The sequence below is a fragment of the Podarcis vaucheri genome (assembly GCF_965113315.1).
Source record: "Podarcis vaucheri genome assembly, chromosome: 12".
NCBI lineage: Eukaryota > Metazoa > Chordata > Lepidosauria > Squamata > Lacertidae > Podarcis > Podarcis vaucheri.
The window spans coordinates 22,557,840-22,575,950 of NC_138750.1; the positions used below are offsets into that span (position 1 = coordinate 22,557,840).

The 18,111-nt window shown below is 42.0% G+C and overlaps 1 protein-coding gene across 4 annotated transcripts in view; it reads right to left on the reverse strand.

The window, feature by feature from the left end:
• Nucleotides 1-18,111, reverse strand: part of RARB (retinoic acid receptor beta) — a 343,954-nt gene that overhangs the window by 199,737 nt on the left and 126,106 nt on the right. For all 4 annotated transcript variants that reach the window (XM_082193494.1, XM_082193493.1, XM_082193496.1 and 1 more), the window contains 2 exons: nucleotides 17,575-17,661; nucleotides 11,385-11,874 (listed from right to left, as the gene is read on the reverse strand). In XM_082193494.1, the coding sequence (XP_082049620.1) occupies nucleotides 11,385-11,562 (178 nt within the window). In that variant the 5' untranslated portion in view covers nucleotides 11,563-11,874; nucleotides 17,575-17,661. The remainder of the gene's footprint in view (nucleotides 1-11,384; nucleotides 11,875-17,574; nucleotides 17,662-18,111) is intronic.

Sequence of the window (18,111 nt, forward strand, 5' to 3'; positions counted from 1 at the left end):
AAAGCAGGATCTGAGTGCGGTCTGCCCACTTGCGACTCCCAGCAACACGTATTCAAAGGCATACTGCCTCCAATATTGCCATCATGGATAGAAACCGCCAACATAAGATGATAAGACTAAATTTATACAGAGATGTGAAAGGCATAAGTACTCCTAATGCAACTAAAATGTAACACGGAAAGCAGTTCTTAGTTCAGCTTGGGTAAAAGGCAATGAAACTCAACTGGGTCAATCTGCTCCTAGAAAAGCTACAGAAGGACTTGAAGATGTTTAAGCAAACTGATACCTTCTTTTGAGACCTTCTTCCAGCCTGACTGAAATTTTACATAGTATCTTTAAATCCATGTAGTACTATGTGATCCAGGTAATACTGTGATCCAGATAATACCAAAATTCTGCTGCTCAAGGTTATGAACCAGGGAAACGCACCCCAAAAGACACACCAATTCCTTGCATACACCCAAACTGCTGTGATTCAAAGTCACAGGCAAAGTCATTGGCGAACTCAGAACATGGATATGAATCAAAGGATTTGGCAAAGTGCCAGACTTCTTGCCACAAGCTTCCAGTTCTCAGGAGTCTGCATAATTAGTCCCTGCCACAAACCAATGTCATTATTTATATAACATGCATTTGCAAAACCTGGGCTACACTCAGTGATTTACCATCTTCATAAAGTCAGACGCAAATCTTGTTTCCTTCCAGCCAGCTAATCCACACTATGTTATAGCATAGCAAAAAGCGGACGTTTGCAATTTCTTGTAAACAGGATATACCAAATATACTCTCGCTCGCTGTCATACGAAACTCTGGTGTGTTTTCTAGCCATCTTTCCTATTAATGGGCGGTTACAGACTTACAAAAGGACTAATCCTGACACTAGGAAAGTCCTGCCTCCTTGGCTGCAGTGCTGAGAACAAAATCACTGCAAAATCAGCTGCTGGTGTTTCAGTGGAAGGGCTGGGTCTACTAACAGCGGGGGAGCCCAAACACAGAACAGTAGCACTTTTGCAGATGCTTTTATTGGGTGGGTGGGAGGGAATTGACCAGTCATGGACCATTTTATGAGCTCCAAATTGTAACCACAGTTACCAACAGCAACATAGCCTTCCCTAGGATTGCCCTCAGGTTTTAGAGGCTGGTATGACAGGCTGTCAATCCCCTTCTAAACTTCAACAAGAAAACCTGCAGGAAAAAACTGAATGTCTCATAACACATGTTTGCTATGGGGGGGGGGGGGCTCGGGCTTGAAAATATCCCTGGAGTCTGAGAAGGGAGCACAAACATATGAGCAGGAGGTGACTTTCGGAAGGGGGTTTTACTTCTAATTATGAGATGGTGTAGATTCCCCGCCCCCCTTCTTAAAAAGACATTTAGAAAGTGAAACAATAGCTTGGCTACATACATGGCTGCAAATGCCCCTGTCTGATGACATAGTGACAAAGGATGGGTATCTCTGAATTTCTTATTTTTCTACTCTTGTGTTTAGTTATCCACATCAGTTTGTTTGTTTTTAAGTCCTAATGAAAATTCTACAGTATTTTGGTACAAATTTCTCCTAACAGACATTTCTGTACGCAATTTTGCCTAATACATGCATTTTTAGAAAGCTATTTTCCCTAATTTTATGCATTTTGTATGTTACTTTCAGTAATATATACATTTATATGCACACTTTACACTAGTATACTGTATGCATTTTAGATGGAGAACTGCACCGCAAAATTCAGAGAAATTATAATATAATATAATATAATATAATATAATATAATATAATATAATATAATATAAACATATAATAACAATAAATTATTATTATATATTATTATTTATACCCTGCCCATCTGGCTGGGTTTCCCTAGCCACTCTGGGCGCTTCCCAACAGAATATTAAAAACACAATAAAACATCAGACATTAAAAACTTCCCTAAACAGGGCTGCCTTCAGATGTCTTCTAAAAGTCAGATAGTTGTTCGCTTCCTTGACATCTGATGGGAGGGTGTTCCACAGGGAGGGTGCCACTACCAAGAAGGCCCTCTGCCTTCAAAATACATTTGAAGGATGCTTGTGTTTCACTTTGCACGTTGCTTCAGAAAGTCCGTGCTACGTAGACTCCCCTGTCAATGAAAACTGGACTGAATTGCTCCCCCATCCCTAACAATGTATAAAATATGTGACATAATGAAAATATATGATACTTACCGAAGGGGAGGAAGGAAATTCAAAGCTCAATAGAGCTCATGTTATGTATGAGATGTATTAATACAATGAATGTATTGGAATGTATGCTTGATGAAAACTAATAAAAATTTAAGTTGAAGGAAGAAAAAAACAATGACACAGAAATCCTGGTTGCATTCGCAACTAGGTTTACAAGGTGGGAGGAAGCCAGGCTACCAGGTGCAGAGCCAAGCTCTGCCTTGGCTTTTTAAAAGTCTAAAAGCGAGGTGGGGAAAACAGAGCCCACTCTACCTGGTACTTGTAAGTAGAATTCACATCCCATAAAAGCAGGTGAGATGCAGTCCATCCACAAAGTGCTCAAAATTCTTCTCCCACCCCCACAATTTGTGAGAAAGAGCGTCACTAAAGGTGGGAGGGGACATTGCATTTGCCCTATTTTTTTCGTCATTTGGGTAGGTGAAGAAAGTCTTTCCCCATACATCTTTGTCTGCATTTTTGTTTACTTCCCGAGAAAGAACAGAACATCTCGGGGAATGCAAGAGCAAAGTCACTGGGTGGAGTGGCACTCAGGGGTGCATTTAAGGAACTGACAAACTGTATCCATCTTTTCTATTATCTTGTACTCTGCCTGATGTTATCCTTCAAGTGTAGCACATCAATTGCTAGAAGCTTTCTTCATTAGATGGAGAAATGCATTACTAGTTTGGCTTCTGGATGATACATTACTCTAATGTATCATTAGAATGGCATGTCACATCAGCGGTGCACTATTGTGAAACATTATTAGAGCAATAGCTCATGCGATGCCAAATCCTACACGATGCCAAGTTCTTTCGAGGAGAAGTGCATTTGACTAATTTAAGGTGCCCATACTCTCATAGGAATTTATTAGTGGATTCAGTGCTGTTGAAGGGCAGTCAAGTCCGGGAAAAGTCAACGTAGAAGTTAAGATTTCATGTCATCGTCACAGTCTAGCATCTGATCGCCATGGGCAGAAGTGGGAACCTGTGACCCTGCGGACGCAGGACTACATCATTTGTGACCCTTGGCCATTCAGACTGGAGCTGATGGACATAAACACCTAGACAACCACAGGTCACCCAGCTGTGATCTGGTGTGACTAAGTGACCAACCTCCTTTTTCAGACAGAGACCCAAGGCAATACAAATATAGAAAGCCAAATTTTCGTAGTTACTGTGCGTAGGTTCTACAGTAAGACAGTTAATGCACAAGACTGTTGGAAGAAACAAAACCTGAACTTTGCATCCAAATAATAACACATCTCCTTAACTTTCCCCAATGTAAGTCAGACCTGCAAAACATGGTAGAACTTTATCGGAGAAGGAGAAATAAAAGGGTATGGGTTATTTTTCTCCTCCGGTACCTCCCAGTAAAGAACTCTATGGTGCAAACACACTTAGATATAGATATCTTTGGATATCTGTTTCTAGATATAAAAGACAAGAGCAAGAAATGCACTGTTTTGTGGTGTGTGTGTGTGTGTGTGTGTGTGAGAGAGAGAGAGAGAGAGAGAGAGAGAGAAATGGTACAGTGGTACCTTGGGTTACAGACACTTCAGGTTACAGTCGCTTCAGGTTACAGACTCTGCTAACCCAGAAACAGTATCTCGGGTTAAGAACTTTGCTTCAGGATGAGAACAAAAATCATGCTCCAGCGGCACGGCAACAGCAAGAGGCCCCATTAGCTAAAGTGGTGCTTCAGGTTAAGAACAGTTTCAGCTTAAGAACGGACCTCCGGAACGAATTAAGTACTTAACCCGAGGTATCACTGTATATTTTTTCTATTTTTAAAATGTATTTAATACTCAATGTTCTAAAAGTGTTGTACAATATGTCTATGCACAGTAGATATTCATTAAAACAAAAATACAACTGAGATTTCTGAGAATCTGAGATTTAGCTGAGATTCCTGCATTGCAGGCGGTTGGACTAGATGACCCTTGGGTCCCTTCCAACTCTAAGATTCTGTGATTCTAACCTTAAACCAATAAAACAGCATAAAAACATATAAAAAATAATTAAAAAAAGATTCTGGATAGTCATACACATAAATCAGGGTTCAATGCTATGGGTCGGTGAAAGCCTAGGCAAAAAGATAAGTATTTACAAGACATTTGAAGCAATTGCTGGTTGATAATAATGAGCTGGTTGATAATAAAAAAGGTGCCAGTACTCTGGGCGCAAAATTTCATTGGGGCCAGAAAGAACAATTACATGGAACTTCATTAAAATCTTGGTATATAGTTATTCCATGATGCATGATAATAACACCATGCTTGCAACACCATACATTTTTTCTGTACTCTCAGTACCTGACAGTGCACGCCTGTTTTCACCACAGGGTCATACCATCCTATGTTCTGCCAGGACGCGGGCTCACACCTCCTTCCCCAAGCCCAGAAATCCTTTGCTCAGCTTAGAGAAGGAGGTGTGATGCTCTGACGTGGTCCAAGAGCTCTTCCACCTCCCACCGAAAAAGGTGGCAGCACTGCATACCGTTGCGTACCACCAGAAAAAAAGCTCTGGCTAGATGGACCACTGGTCTGAGTTTGCATAAGGCTTCCTTTGCTCCTGTGTTAGTGGAAATGAACAGATGGAACTTGATCAACAGAGACAGATGAAGGCTCAAAGGATGTGAAATCCTCATGTTTTCTTTCCACAGTTTCTTGCACTGTGGCTACTTAGCCAATAACAACACAATCATCCGTGCCTTGAAAGGGAATTCATATTAAATTTTGTAAGTATATACAATTTAATCAATGATGCTACCACAACAAAATCTGTTTAGCACAGGGATAAAGCTCTCTCACGTTGCCTTTTCAAGTACTTGTAACAGATGTTTGTGTCAATTGGTCTGCAGATACCACACGTGCTTATGGTCTTGAATAGAGTAACAGATGTACAATGCATTACCGTTTATATTTCCTTGATGAACTGATATTTTTGCATAGCTTACCGGGCAATTATAGCACTCATGCCACATAAGTGACTATTCAAGCAAAATGCTTTAATTTTACATGCAACAAATCCTGACCCCGAGGTTTCTGGATTCAAACACATTCCTTGAATTTTGATGCATCTGTTTGTGTGTATTTAATATGCCATGTGCAGCTCTGTGTGTGTGTGCAACTCACAATTAAACGCAGGAGAGCAGATCCAGATCACGACCAAAGCACACATGGAGTTTTCGAGGAGTTGCAGCTTGGGAGGGAAGAATTAAACTTTCCTCCTCGTGTACTATGGGGTCCTGATTCAGATCACCCAGTACTTAGTTTTGAGTTAAAAACAAAATTATAGAGAGGTGCACACACTAGGTATGTAACATCATGTGTAGCGTGAGCCTAACTTGTAAGAAGTCACAATCTTTGCTGAAGTGGCCTCACGCAAGTGCTTTCTACATGGGAAGCACTTCACCATCAGAAAACACACCCACAAATTGTACAAATTTCACACACAGTTATAATAATAGTTATAATCCCCCAAGGGCTGGCCCACCCATGAAACAAGGTGAGGTAACCTTCTCGGGCGGCAGAATCCACAGGGGCAGCAGATCTGGCCTCCAAGAAATACATTGGCAGCTGCGGCACACTCCCTGGAGGCCGGATGCGCTGCCCCTTCGACAGTCACTCCCCAGTGCCGCCTCCACAATGGGCTCTCAACAAATAGAAGGCACTGATCATCTCCTCCCACCCATAAGGAGGAAGCAGCAGGGGCTGCCCTCTGCACCCACACAGCCTGATTCAGAGCAGGCTAACAATTGAGAAACTTTTCCTGTTCTGTATTAGGTGGCACTCCCCCCTCCCAAGAGCTTAGGAGCACTCCTGGAACTGTCATTGTTTGTGGAGTCCCAGCTGGTCTCCATGGCAAAGGGTACCTACAACCAACCTCAGCAGGTAAGTCCACTGTGCCCTTTCCTAGACAACAAAAGCTTGGCCACTGTGACTCATGAGCGGCTCACCTTACTCTCCTGCAATTTATACTGCCTTAGCAGAATTCAGCCTCAGCTTATTGGCCCTCATCCAGCATGCCACTATGCCCAGTTGGGCTGCAACAGAGTTGCAGTCTTGACTGGCTAAAGCAAGCATAGGCAAACTTGGCCCTCCAGAAGTTTTGGGACTACAACTCCCATCATCCCTGACCACTGGTCCTGTTAGCTAGGGATGATGGGAGTTGTAGTCCCAAAACGTCTGGAGGGTCGAGTTTGCCTATGCCTGGGCTAAAGAGTGCTGCTGGTGATGGAAGTAAGCATGTAGTGTTTGCAAAACCATTTTCCTCACAGGAGTGATTTGCAGAAACACTCTCATGGCTAAAAATCACAACGTGGTAAGTGACCCTGAATAAATCATTTGTCCTTCACTAGACTGATCTGAACTACAAAGTATGCACAACTCTTATTTATATCAGTTTCACGTGCTAAAAAAATATTTGAAAGGAGCCCCCTTAAGGGCAAAATCAGCTTTCATTTGTGTCTGTAGGCACCATAGTCAGTGAAACACCCAGTGACAATCACTTAAACAATATATCCATCCCAATAGTAGGATGGAAATCAGGGAGGTATTCATGGAATTCCCACAACGTCTATTCATATAATAGGAGAAAATAATGGTCTTATTAACTCTGACATCAAAAGTAGTGTGTGTTTTCTTTTTCCATTAGTTTTTGGCACTCAGTTGCTGGCATTAGACTTCAGTACAAGAAGCCATAGGATTCATAACACTTATCAAACCATTTGCATTATATTCACTTTCAAATCCCAGTGATGTTAATTTTGTTGACAAGCAGTACATGTAGGAATAGGTGGTGGGTTTTTTAAAATGTTAGACTAAGGTCTAGCTTTTGGCTGTTTTTGCCTGCCTTGCTTGCATAATCCTAAAGGTCTAATGTTATTTAATTTTAAGTAAATGGTAGAAGATTACACACACACACACACACACAGTAATAATACAACTTTCCTATAGGGAGGAATGAAGCATGTGTTTGCTTCAGGGAGTTTACAGTGACAGGATTTATCACAAGTTTTTTGAACCAGATAATTATGTTTGATAGCACATCTGGCAGCATCATAAAAACTTGAAATCCTAAGCTATTACACAGGAATTACTTTTGTAAATCATTTATGAATATTACCGATGTGAGCCTATTCTGCGTGTAGAAACAGTGACTCAAGGACAAAGAGGATGACAATGATTTCCCTTTGTCTTGGGGCTCAACTGACTGTGTAACTGGCTCATCTTTTAAAGTCTGAGGTGCTTAATAAGCAGTTGAAAATAAGTGGATGCAGCTCAAGACTAGTTTTCGTTATGCCCTAAAATATGCAACAAGGACACATAATTGATAGACAACGCAGGTGGCAGGCATCCCCTTTCCCCGTGGCATATCTTAAGTAAAACTTCGCTTTAAAGCGCCGCATTGAATTCTCACTGTAAAGCACACCTGAACATACAACAGGAAAACATATCATTAAAATTAATTATGACCGAAAGCCTTTACCCAAAGGGATCTAGGTAATCTATAATATTCACTTTCACTCCCAAAAAGGGGAGCTTTGTGTTCAAACAGATTTGCAATTGCTCAGATGTTTGCATGGGTCTGTCACACACACACAGGGAGCTAATGAATGTACTACAAAGTGTGTGTGAATCATCTCTTTCTATTAAAATGAATGAGAAAGTCGTTCTAAAATGAGGGCCACCAAGCATCCATGAAAGTCTGACTCAGAACAGATCACTGGACTGGGGATTTGAAGTGTGGAAAGGTACTGAGACTATTTTTTAGCTACAACAGACGGCTGCCTATTGGTGGGTTCATTAATGGTCTGCTGACTATGGGTGGTTTCATTCATACCTACAAGATGAAAACTGAGATACAGTGATGGGCAAGTATCCATCATTGCAAGGATATGTTTTTTGAGTATAGAATTTTAAAACAGAAGGTAAAATTTTAATATCTTACATGAAATAAACATCATCAAATCCAGATATGATAAGGAAAGCATTAATAACTTCAAAACACATCATAAATCACCATTTAAACAAAAATTAGTACTCAACAGACAGTACTGATCCAACAATATCTGACCTTCCTCAACAGTCTTAATAATAACCAATCTAAAAGGAAGCTCCCATTGGGAACAGAAATGTGGCATCCCTAGAGAGTCAGTGGACCAGACAAGGAGAGTGAGGGACGAGTGGGATGGAATATCACCAGGACCCAGCTGTATACCCTTCCTCAGCTGTATATATTGAACCTACCTGAAACTCAGTCCAAAGGGTGTTCATTTGATAAAGGGAGGAAGTCAACATTAGTTCAATGATGGTGGGCAAGGTGAAGATTTTAGGTGCCATATTCAAACAAATACCTCCTCCAAAATCATTGGGTATCATATGCAGGCTTATTTTTATTTTCTAAATGCTGTGTTTGCATAAACTCTGCCTGTTTCTCAATTTTCCACAGACCCAGATATAAGATATGACTAGAGTATGATTTTTTTAAAAGCAGCAGCACCATTTTCATAGACTGAGGCAACAGACCTCCGACTTTCCCAATATGACCCATGCCCTACTGATCACAAGAGGCCTAATTCTTCAAGTCCCCTCCTACATCATCTTCCCCTTTGCTTGCATCTTACTCAGAAAACTACCATTTCAATTTTTAAAACAAAACATGGATTTATATGATTCTAAAAATGTGACGGGTAAGATTCAGGCCCCCTGAATACTTACTTTCAAACCTGCTTTGGTTAGAAAGAGTTTTATTCCAAAAGAAGTACAGTGTCCCATCATGCATACTGTTAAATAAACCAGGAGGTTGATAGATACCAGCCTTTGCTTTGTTAGTGCTCTTCTTGGCCAACTAATCATTCTGGAATACTAATGTTCAATCTGACCACAGTGTTTCTTTTATTACTTTAACATTAATTGATAGCTCACCTTTATGAAAAGGTAATATTTTTCCTCCTATCGACCTTTATAACATTTTGACCAACCTCATAATTATTAAGTATTTTTCTAATGTTAACGTGAGATAAAAACAGAAGTTAAGTCATAAAGGTTGAGGTTAAGAAGTCAAACCCATTAGTATAATCGGTGGAACTAAATCTCCACCACAGATCTCTTTCTGTAGGCCACTTATGCTTCTAAAATTAATCTACTCAAAAGCGCTTGGAGGTGACTTGTGATAAGGCTTCTATTATTTGTCTGAATGATCAATGGGCTGAGATATCAGCAGGCTGCCCTTTCTATAGTCAGACATTGCATCAGAAAAAGAGGAAGCTTCACTCTGAACTTATACAGCAGGCATATAAATTTATAGAAATTAATTAAGAGAACAAACTAGTAACATGAATGTATTCCCACAATCGACTTTATATCTCAGGCATAGGCAAACTTGGCCCTCCAGATGTTTCGGGACTACAACTCCCATCATCCCTAGCATTCAAGACCAGTGGTCAGGGATGGTGGGAGTTGTAGTCCCAACATCTGGAGGGCCGAGTTTGCCTATGCCTGGTGTATCTGCTTGTGGAGAAATCATGGTCTAAGATAACCATGGAGAAATCATGGTGGGACCATGTCAGCCTTCGTAAGACCAAAGCCCACTGATAACCTTTCCCTAAAGACAATACATCATGGGGCAAGGAATAACAAGGTCACAAGTAATGTAGACAACCATACAACCCATTCAAACTCACTGATGCTAATTTCCCTGTTTAATCCTCTGATCTGGTTATTTAGGAACACAGCAGGCTGCCTTATCATCCCGCTTAGTATTGTAAACACCGACTGGCAGTAGCTTTCCAGGATTTCAGACTCAGCCCTACCTGGAGATGCCAGGGAACCTGGGAATGCAAACAGAGCCACACTGCCTTTCTTTTTCTTCCTGGCACTTGCTAAGGCAATGAAGGAGGGGAAGGGGAGAACCTGTCCCCCTAAATCGTTTCTACCAGCAAAATTGCTTCAGGATTAACAAAAGGATATATTATAGGCTCAGATTCTAGTGCCCTGGAGTCACTTTTACTAATAAACAAAGATATGGCTTTTCAGGCAGAGCCGCTCAAAGCCTAAGCAATGGACTGCTGCATATCGTTATGCGGTAGGTAATTTGGCACCATCCCACTACTGTTGAATTACAGCTCACATTAGGACCAGCCAGCATGGCTGATGTTCAGGAATAGTGGGAGTTAACAGTTCAGCAACATTTGTAGGGCACAACACTGGTGCCCTTGTAAGAGCTTCTTCTTTAAGCCCATCCCCTCCAAAACTAGCTAGTAGGGAGCCTCCTTTCAAGCAATATAAAATGTCATGATACTGTGCTGTCTCGGTCTGCTGGATTATATATATTTACAGGAAACGGGGGGTCGTTCTTTTGAAAAGCAGCATTAATTAACTTTTACAGAAATAATGCTACTAGGACTACTGGACTTGATGCTTTGTGCCCAATGTGGTTGGGAATGTTAGACTAGGACCAGGAGATCCCAGTTCGAATCTCCATTCATCCATGAACTTCATTCAGTGTATTTAAGACCAGTCAGTATCCTTCAGTTTACTTTGGCTCACAGGTTTGTTGTGAGGTTCATATTATTTATTTATTTTTAAATAGTTGTAGCCCGTCTTTCCTCATGGTTTCCAGGTGGCTTACAGAAATAGTAAAAAGAAAAAGAAAAAAACAGCACAAATAAAAACAGCAATATATTAAAGGAAGAAGAAAAACAACAACTAAAGCTGGCCATAACAATTTCAAAACAGCTGCGGAGGCACCAAACATCATAAAAATGCAACGTAAAAAATTCAGAAGGGCGCCGCATGATTATGACTGGCAAGAATTTTTTTTAAAAAAAACAGCTTCAAAGTGGTTTTGGAAATAAGAAGGACTTCATGCTATCATGGAAGGCCAACAAGCAGAAAAGTAATAAATATATCAGAATAAATCTGCAGGCTAAGCAAGGGTTATCTGAAGAAGCAGACATCATCACACCTACAGAACAACATACCCTATTGTTTTGCTTTTTGATGGATTCCTAGGCCAAAGCATCTATTGCACGGGTTTTGAGAAATGAAACATAAAATTTCAAATAGATACACATGGCTGCTTTCTGTAAATTGTTTTTTTTTAAAAAAATAAGATTAACAACAAGCCAACTTGCATGACCTTCAATGCAGAAAGCATGCAAGAAGAATCAGAACTTACTTGCTGGTGATGGGGTGCTGCAGCCGCTGGTTGGCGGGTTGCCTTGAATGCCATGCAGAGTCGAAAGGGAGAGTCCACCAATGACAGGAGGGAAAAGTAATGGGTACGGCGGAGCTGGGTAATGAGTCATATGTCCATTGACTGTTGGTACAGGACACGTACGGCTGCTGGTAGACATGGTGATGCCTCAAAACAGTGGAATGCTCAGGACCATTACTCCGCAGAAGAAAGAAAGGAGGGTATCAAGTCCGGCGATGCAGCATGAGAAAGTAACTCATCAGATGATTCTCGTTTTTTCCTCACTGCTGAATTCTTCCAGTCATCTTCCTGGTACATTCCTGCTGTGATGGCAAATCTCTCTCGAGCTTCTTCTTTTTTTGAGAAAAAAAAGTATGTGATCACATATAGGAGACTGTTCAGTTCCTGTATCACACCCTTTTTCTTTTTTCTGGAGTGGAAGTTTCACTCTACAGGTGGTTGCTGAAGTATCCTGCAGCAAGAGGAAGGAGGAAACAACCAGAAATAAATAAGAAAGCCTAGCAACTTTGCAAATTAATCCCTTGATTAATCCGTTTCCATGAGCTGCTGAATTAAGCCAGGATCCAGCAGACCCTTGAGTGAAAGGGAAGGAGAAAAAACATTCTCCACACAGGTGATTCCATAATTCTATGAACTGAGATGTGTAAAATGTTACTCAAGTCACTCAGCGTTTCATGACCGCTGAGCACATCCAGTTTTCCTTCGGCTGTTGGAGTCCCCTCTAGAATTCTCCCCTCAAAAGTATTGATATTTCTACCAAAAATACACCACACTAAAACACCACTGTGTCATATTTTCCTCTTGGCATGGTGGGACCAATGTAAACCTAAAAGAAAAAAAAATCTGCACAAATAGAAGACAGATCCTATCCCACAAAGAGGTCACACATACACTGGCCTCAGCCCAGTACACCTGAAGGAGGGTCTCCACCCCCATGGTTCTGCTCCGAGGGCCTTCTGGCGGTTCCCTCGCTGCGAGAAATGAGGTTACAGGGAAACAGGCAGAGAGCGTTCTCGGCAGTGGCGCCCTCCCTGTGGAACACCGTCCCATCAGATGTCAAGGAAATAAACAACTTCCTGACTTTTAGAAGACATCTGAAGGCAGCCCTGTTTAGGGAATTTTTAATGTCTGATGTTTTATTGTATTTTTAATATTCTGTTGGGAGCCACCTGGAGTGGCTGGGGAAACCCAGCCAGATGGGTGGGGTATAAATAAGAATTGTTGTTGTTGTTATTAGTTGTATCATCAACAACCACTATTACCACTGATAGTTCATTCTGTTTCTCCTCCCTGTGTTTTTTTTTTTTTTTGTTCTTGTCCCCACAACAGTCAGGTAGCATTCCATGGCCTCTGTGCATGGTCAATCCTCCTTGGTCTGCTTCTGAGTCAATAAATAAATTATAAAAACCCTGTAGGGTTTGCTGGACTAATGATAAACCAAAACTATCTTGCAAATCTTGGGGTCCCCTGAGTCTGCTGATGCCTCCCCACTGGTGCCATTTTGACTACATAAGCAATGACACTCATCTCTGAACATCAGCACAAAGAGCATACGATAACATAAGGCACTGCTCACACCCCACTTGGGATATTATTTCAAACATGAAAGCTGTGAGCCAATTCTCAGAGTCATTTGACAGCCAATCCCTCTTCCCAGGTATCTCTGATGATTGTAGCTTTATGAGGGGAGCAGGGGTCTCCTAACAACTCTCAGCACCTTTAACGAACTATAATTCCCAATATTAGGGGAAGCCATGATGGTTAAAAGAGTTATGATATCACTTTAAATGTATGGTGCAGATGAGGTCTAGCTGAAATATTCGCAGGGATAGAAATTTCAGTGAAGCAAAAACAGCAGCAAATCAGCTCTGCAACTATAAAACCAAATGAGAAATTAGGTGATGATGGCCAAACATCCGAATGTAAAAATTCTGTATTTTGTTTCACTTTTCCATTTCATCAAACTGAAGTGCAATGAATGGACTGTGTGTGTTTTTAATCTATGGTGCTTAAAAAGAGGGGCCTGTTAGGATCGAAACCTAATTTTTTCTCCTAAGATTGTCAATTTGTCCCCCCTCTAAAGCATCAGCAAGGACCACCCTGGAAATGAGAAATAGATTAGATAGCAACAGGAACTCAAATGAGCAGTAATAACAAATTAATGTGAATCTGCCTCCCTGCCTGCCAAGTTACATAGATGCAGAGTGTTCCTCAGTCGGGAAAAGTACCAAAGGTTATTAGCTGCATTAAGTCCAGTAATGCTGTCTGTGGAGCTCTTCACATTTATAGATACAGCTGAAGTATACAATTATCTTCTACAGATTCTAGAGCCCAGTAATCATGTAATGATGCAGGCGTATCTTTAGGATTAATGGAGGCCCAACAGATGCTCAAGGAAGCTCACTAGCCCTATTCAGTTGTTACTTGCTCATACAATTAATGCTAATATGAGGGGAAGAGAGAGCGAGAGGCCTTGCCTCATTGTTGGGTCTTCACTAGCCTTGCCTCCCCATTGTCCACACACTGGGGCAGAACGTGTGCTGAGATCCCAGGGACTCCAGCAGACTTGCAAGCCGGACTTCCAAACAGCAGGCAATGTGAGAGCAAAGATAGGCAGGTTAACCAAGTTGATCAGCAGGCACAGTTCTAGGAAGACAAGCAGGCCAGGTGCCAAGAGGGATCTGAAAGAAACGCAAACCAAAGATGAGCTGGAGGATTAAACCAGCAGCACCCGTTACCTGAAGAACCTGAACTTCAGGTGCATGCCTGGATTACCTAGGATGTATATTAAACAGTTCCATACCCACCAGCGTTTCTCCAATGAAAATAGGGGTGCCCTATTCCACAAGAATAAGAATACATTTATTATTTAAAGGTAAAGGTACCCCTGCCCGAACGGGCCAGTCTTGACAGACTCTGGGGTTTGTGCGCCCATCTCACATCTATAGGCCGGGGGCCAGCGCTGTCCGGAGACACTTCCGGGTCACGTGGCCAGCGTGACGAAGCTGCATCTGGCGAGCCAGCGCAGCACACGGAACGCCGTTTACCTTCCCGCTGGTAAGCGGTACCTATTTATCTACTTGCACCTGGGGGTGCTTTCGAACTGCTAGGTTGGCAGGCGCTGGGACCGAGCAGCGGGAGCGCACCCCGCCGCAGGGATTCGAACTGCCGACCTTTCGATCGGCAAGCCCTAGGCGCTGAGGCTTTAACCCACAGCGCCACCCGCGTACCATATTATTATTTATACCCTGCCTATTTGACTGGGTTGCCCCAGCCACTCTGGGCAGATTCCAGCATATATGAAAACATATTTTTTTAAAAAAAATAAATCCCCACACAGGGCTGCCTTCAGATGTCTTCTAAAAGCTGTATAGTTACTTCTCTCCTTCACTCAGTGGGTGTGGTGTCATATAACCATACCCTCCAACATTTCTCCGATGAAAATAGAGACGTCCTAAGGAAAAGCTTTTGAATTACGGTGCTGGAGGAGACTCTTGAGAGTCCCATGGACTGCAAGAAGATCAAACCTATCCATTCTTAAGGAAATCAGCCCTGAGTGCTCACTGGAAGGACAGGTCCTGAAACTGAGGCTCCAATACTTTGGCCACCTCATGAGAAGAGAAGACTCCCTGGAAAAGACCCTGATGTTGGGAAAGATGGAGGGCACAAGGAGAAGGGGATGACAGAGGACGAGATGATTGGACAGTGTTCTCGAAGCTACCAGCATGAGTTTGACCAAACTGCGGGAGGCAGTGGAAGACAGGAGTGCCTGGTATGCTCTGGTCCATGGGGTCACGAAGTCGGACATGTCTAAACAACTAAACAACAACAAGGAAAAGCAGGACATTCTGGGATCAAATCAGAAACCAGGACAGCTTCTGTAAATCCAAGATTGTCCCTGGAAAATAGGGACAATTGGAGGGTCTGCAGTCCTAGCTGCTGGTCACTGAAAAACATGGGGTTGAGCCTGTTCACTAAAACAAGGCCAGAGAGGTCCGGCTAAACAACAGAATTCTAAAAAGATGCTTGTTGTCTACCTTTGAGGACCAGATGGGGAAACTATTGATGGATCTTCCTGGCAATTAAAGAGTAGTAGGAGACTTAACATTTTAAAATGTTGATTGGTAGCCTCATTAAATCAATGAGACTGAGATGACAACCTACACACATTCAAAACAAATGAAGAGAGTGGGGGAAATCTACATATAAAGCAATTTCACTTGATAACAGAAATGAAATGATCCTTGCTAACTTGCCATAGAAGAAGGCCATGCTCTAACCATAATTTCACCACACCTTGGTACCTAAAAAGCGAAGCAGATATGTGGTGGAAAGATAGCATACCAAACAAAGTCATCTCTACATTCAGTGAAGTTGCCCTAGTAAGAAATGTGGCTTGTGGCATTTAATCAATGAAATTTACATCAAGGTCACCTATTCTGAATGATCAAGAAGTCCTGAAATAAATAAAAAATGCTGCTTGTGAAACAATCATATTTCCAACTGCATTTCTGTTAGCCACAAACATGCAGAGCTAAGCACAAATTATCAAAATGTGCATAGCCAGTGGCTTTTTCAGCTACTTCAGAGGGAGGAGAAATGTCCCTGGGTTATGATCTATACAGGCAGCACCTCCTGCACATCTGAATTTTAAAAATATTGTCTCTCTTTCCTTTTCTCCACATTCAGTACAAAGCACCAAGGTAGCATGTTTTAAACTTGTGCTGTCAAAGCACAAATAAGAGATCAAAAGAGATGATCTCAAATTCTTACATGTGTTAAGATATAATTCAAAAAAGGCTTCTCAAATTTACAACTAATTGGAGGACCCCTCTTGAAAGCAAGCGCTAACACGGCATGATTAACAGCAGTCTGCCCCAGCAGTTGCTTCTGTTCAGCAGCCAGCATGCGAATGCTTCCAACTTCTGCGCTATGTGGAATGAGGGAAATGGAAATCAGACTATGAGTAGACTTTTGTACTTACCCTTTGTTAGTATTGGATACACAATCAAGTCTTAAAGTGGAAGAAAACCACACTAAAGAGAATGTTTCCGGACCCCCTCCCCTTACAGTCTCGAAAATGGAAAGTGCAAGAAGGCTTAGATTCAGGACCTAGCATGGACGGGCAGATGCCAGGTCCCAGGAAGGCCAATGCGAATGACATCAGACACCAACATTCTCTTTTCTTTTTTTTAACTTTTTACTAGGGCAATGGCTGCAGCTGCCCACCATTTTCATCACCCCAGAATGCCTCTGGATTCTGCTACGTCAGAGCCTAGATTCATTCTGGGGGAAAGAAGGTGGCAGTCAGCTACCACCCAAGTAAAAATATAAAAGAAAGGACTCCTGCTTATTGCCCCTCGTAAGCTTACTGGAATAAGAGGACTGGGTGGTCCCAGAGGTCACCATTCTTAGGGTCACCTCAAACCTGGTGCTGACTTTGGGTGCAAGCAGTTTCTACCAAATATACAAGCTCTTCCCCGTAACTCTTTCCACACTAATCACAAATGCTGGAGTGCAACATTCGCAGACTGACTTGTAGCTCTGTTTTCTAGGTGCAGATGACTAGGCCTACCTCTTTAATTCAGAATTAAGACATCATTTTATTCTGTGATAAGTAAGGAAGTGAGAATGAAAGAGGCAACTGTGACTATACATAAGATTACTTACCAGGGTTCTGGCATAGAGGGGAGGGTTGTTCGTTTCTGTATGTCTTGTTATACAGTGGTGCCCCGCAAGACGAATGCCTCGCAAGCCGGAAAACTCGCTAGACGAAAGAGTTTTCCGTTTTGGAGGTGCTTCGCAAAACGAATTTCCCATGGGCTTGCTTCGCAAGACGACAATGTCTTGCGAGTTCCTGCTGGTTTTTTCCCCTCCCCCCCTTTTTCTAAGCCGCTAAGCCGCTTATCAGCTGATCCGATCAGCAGATAAGCCGCTAAAAGCCGCTAATAGCGCTAATCCTTCAATGGGCTTGCTTCGCAAGACAAAAAAACCGCTAGACGAAGAGAATCACAGAATGGATTCTTTTCGTCTTGCGAGGCACCACTGTATTAAGTTTCAATTTTGTGACTTTATACAGTATGTATATCATAGAAAAAACAATTATATATTTTTAAAAAGTAATTAAGCAGCAAATGTCTTCTCCTCTCACCTGGTGACACCAGTATCTCCAGAGTCTGAGTGGTTCAAATTTCAAAAGAGGCTTGCTCCACCCAACAAGTCGATTCTTCAGCCTGCTCTACAAGGTAAAAAAAAAGGGTAAACCAGATCAGTTTAAAGAAGCCTTGCATCTCTGATGACATGAATCCTTGTGTTTGGGCTGGAACAGTAAAGTATCCAGAATGTCATAATGATGCAGAAACCTTGGGACACAGACCTGACTGGCCCCAAGTTATGGGAAAGGCCGAACAGCTCCTCTCTCTATACTCCTCCACCCCATCTCCCTCAACCAGACATCCATCCTACATATTGGACCTTCACGTTACTGAAATTGAGTTTAAGCTTATTGGCCCTCATAGGTTTATTATAACCAGATCCAAGCACTGAATCAGCACTTTTACAACCTTCTAGACTCTGGTGACTAATAGATCCTGGGTTACTTATTAACATCTGCTGCTTTCTGGTCCAGTTTGGCATGAAGCTCTATTTGTTCTTCTCAAGGGTTGTTTCGGACTAGACTTACTTCAGC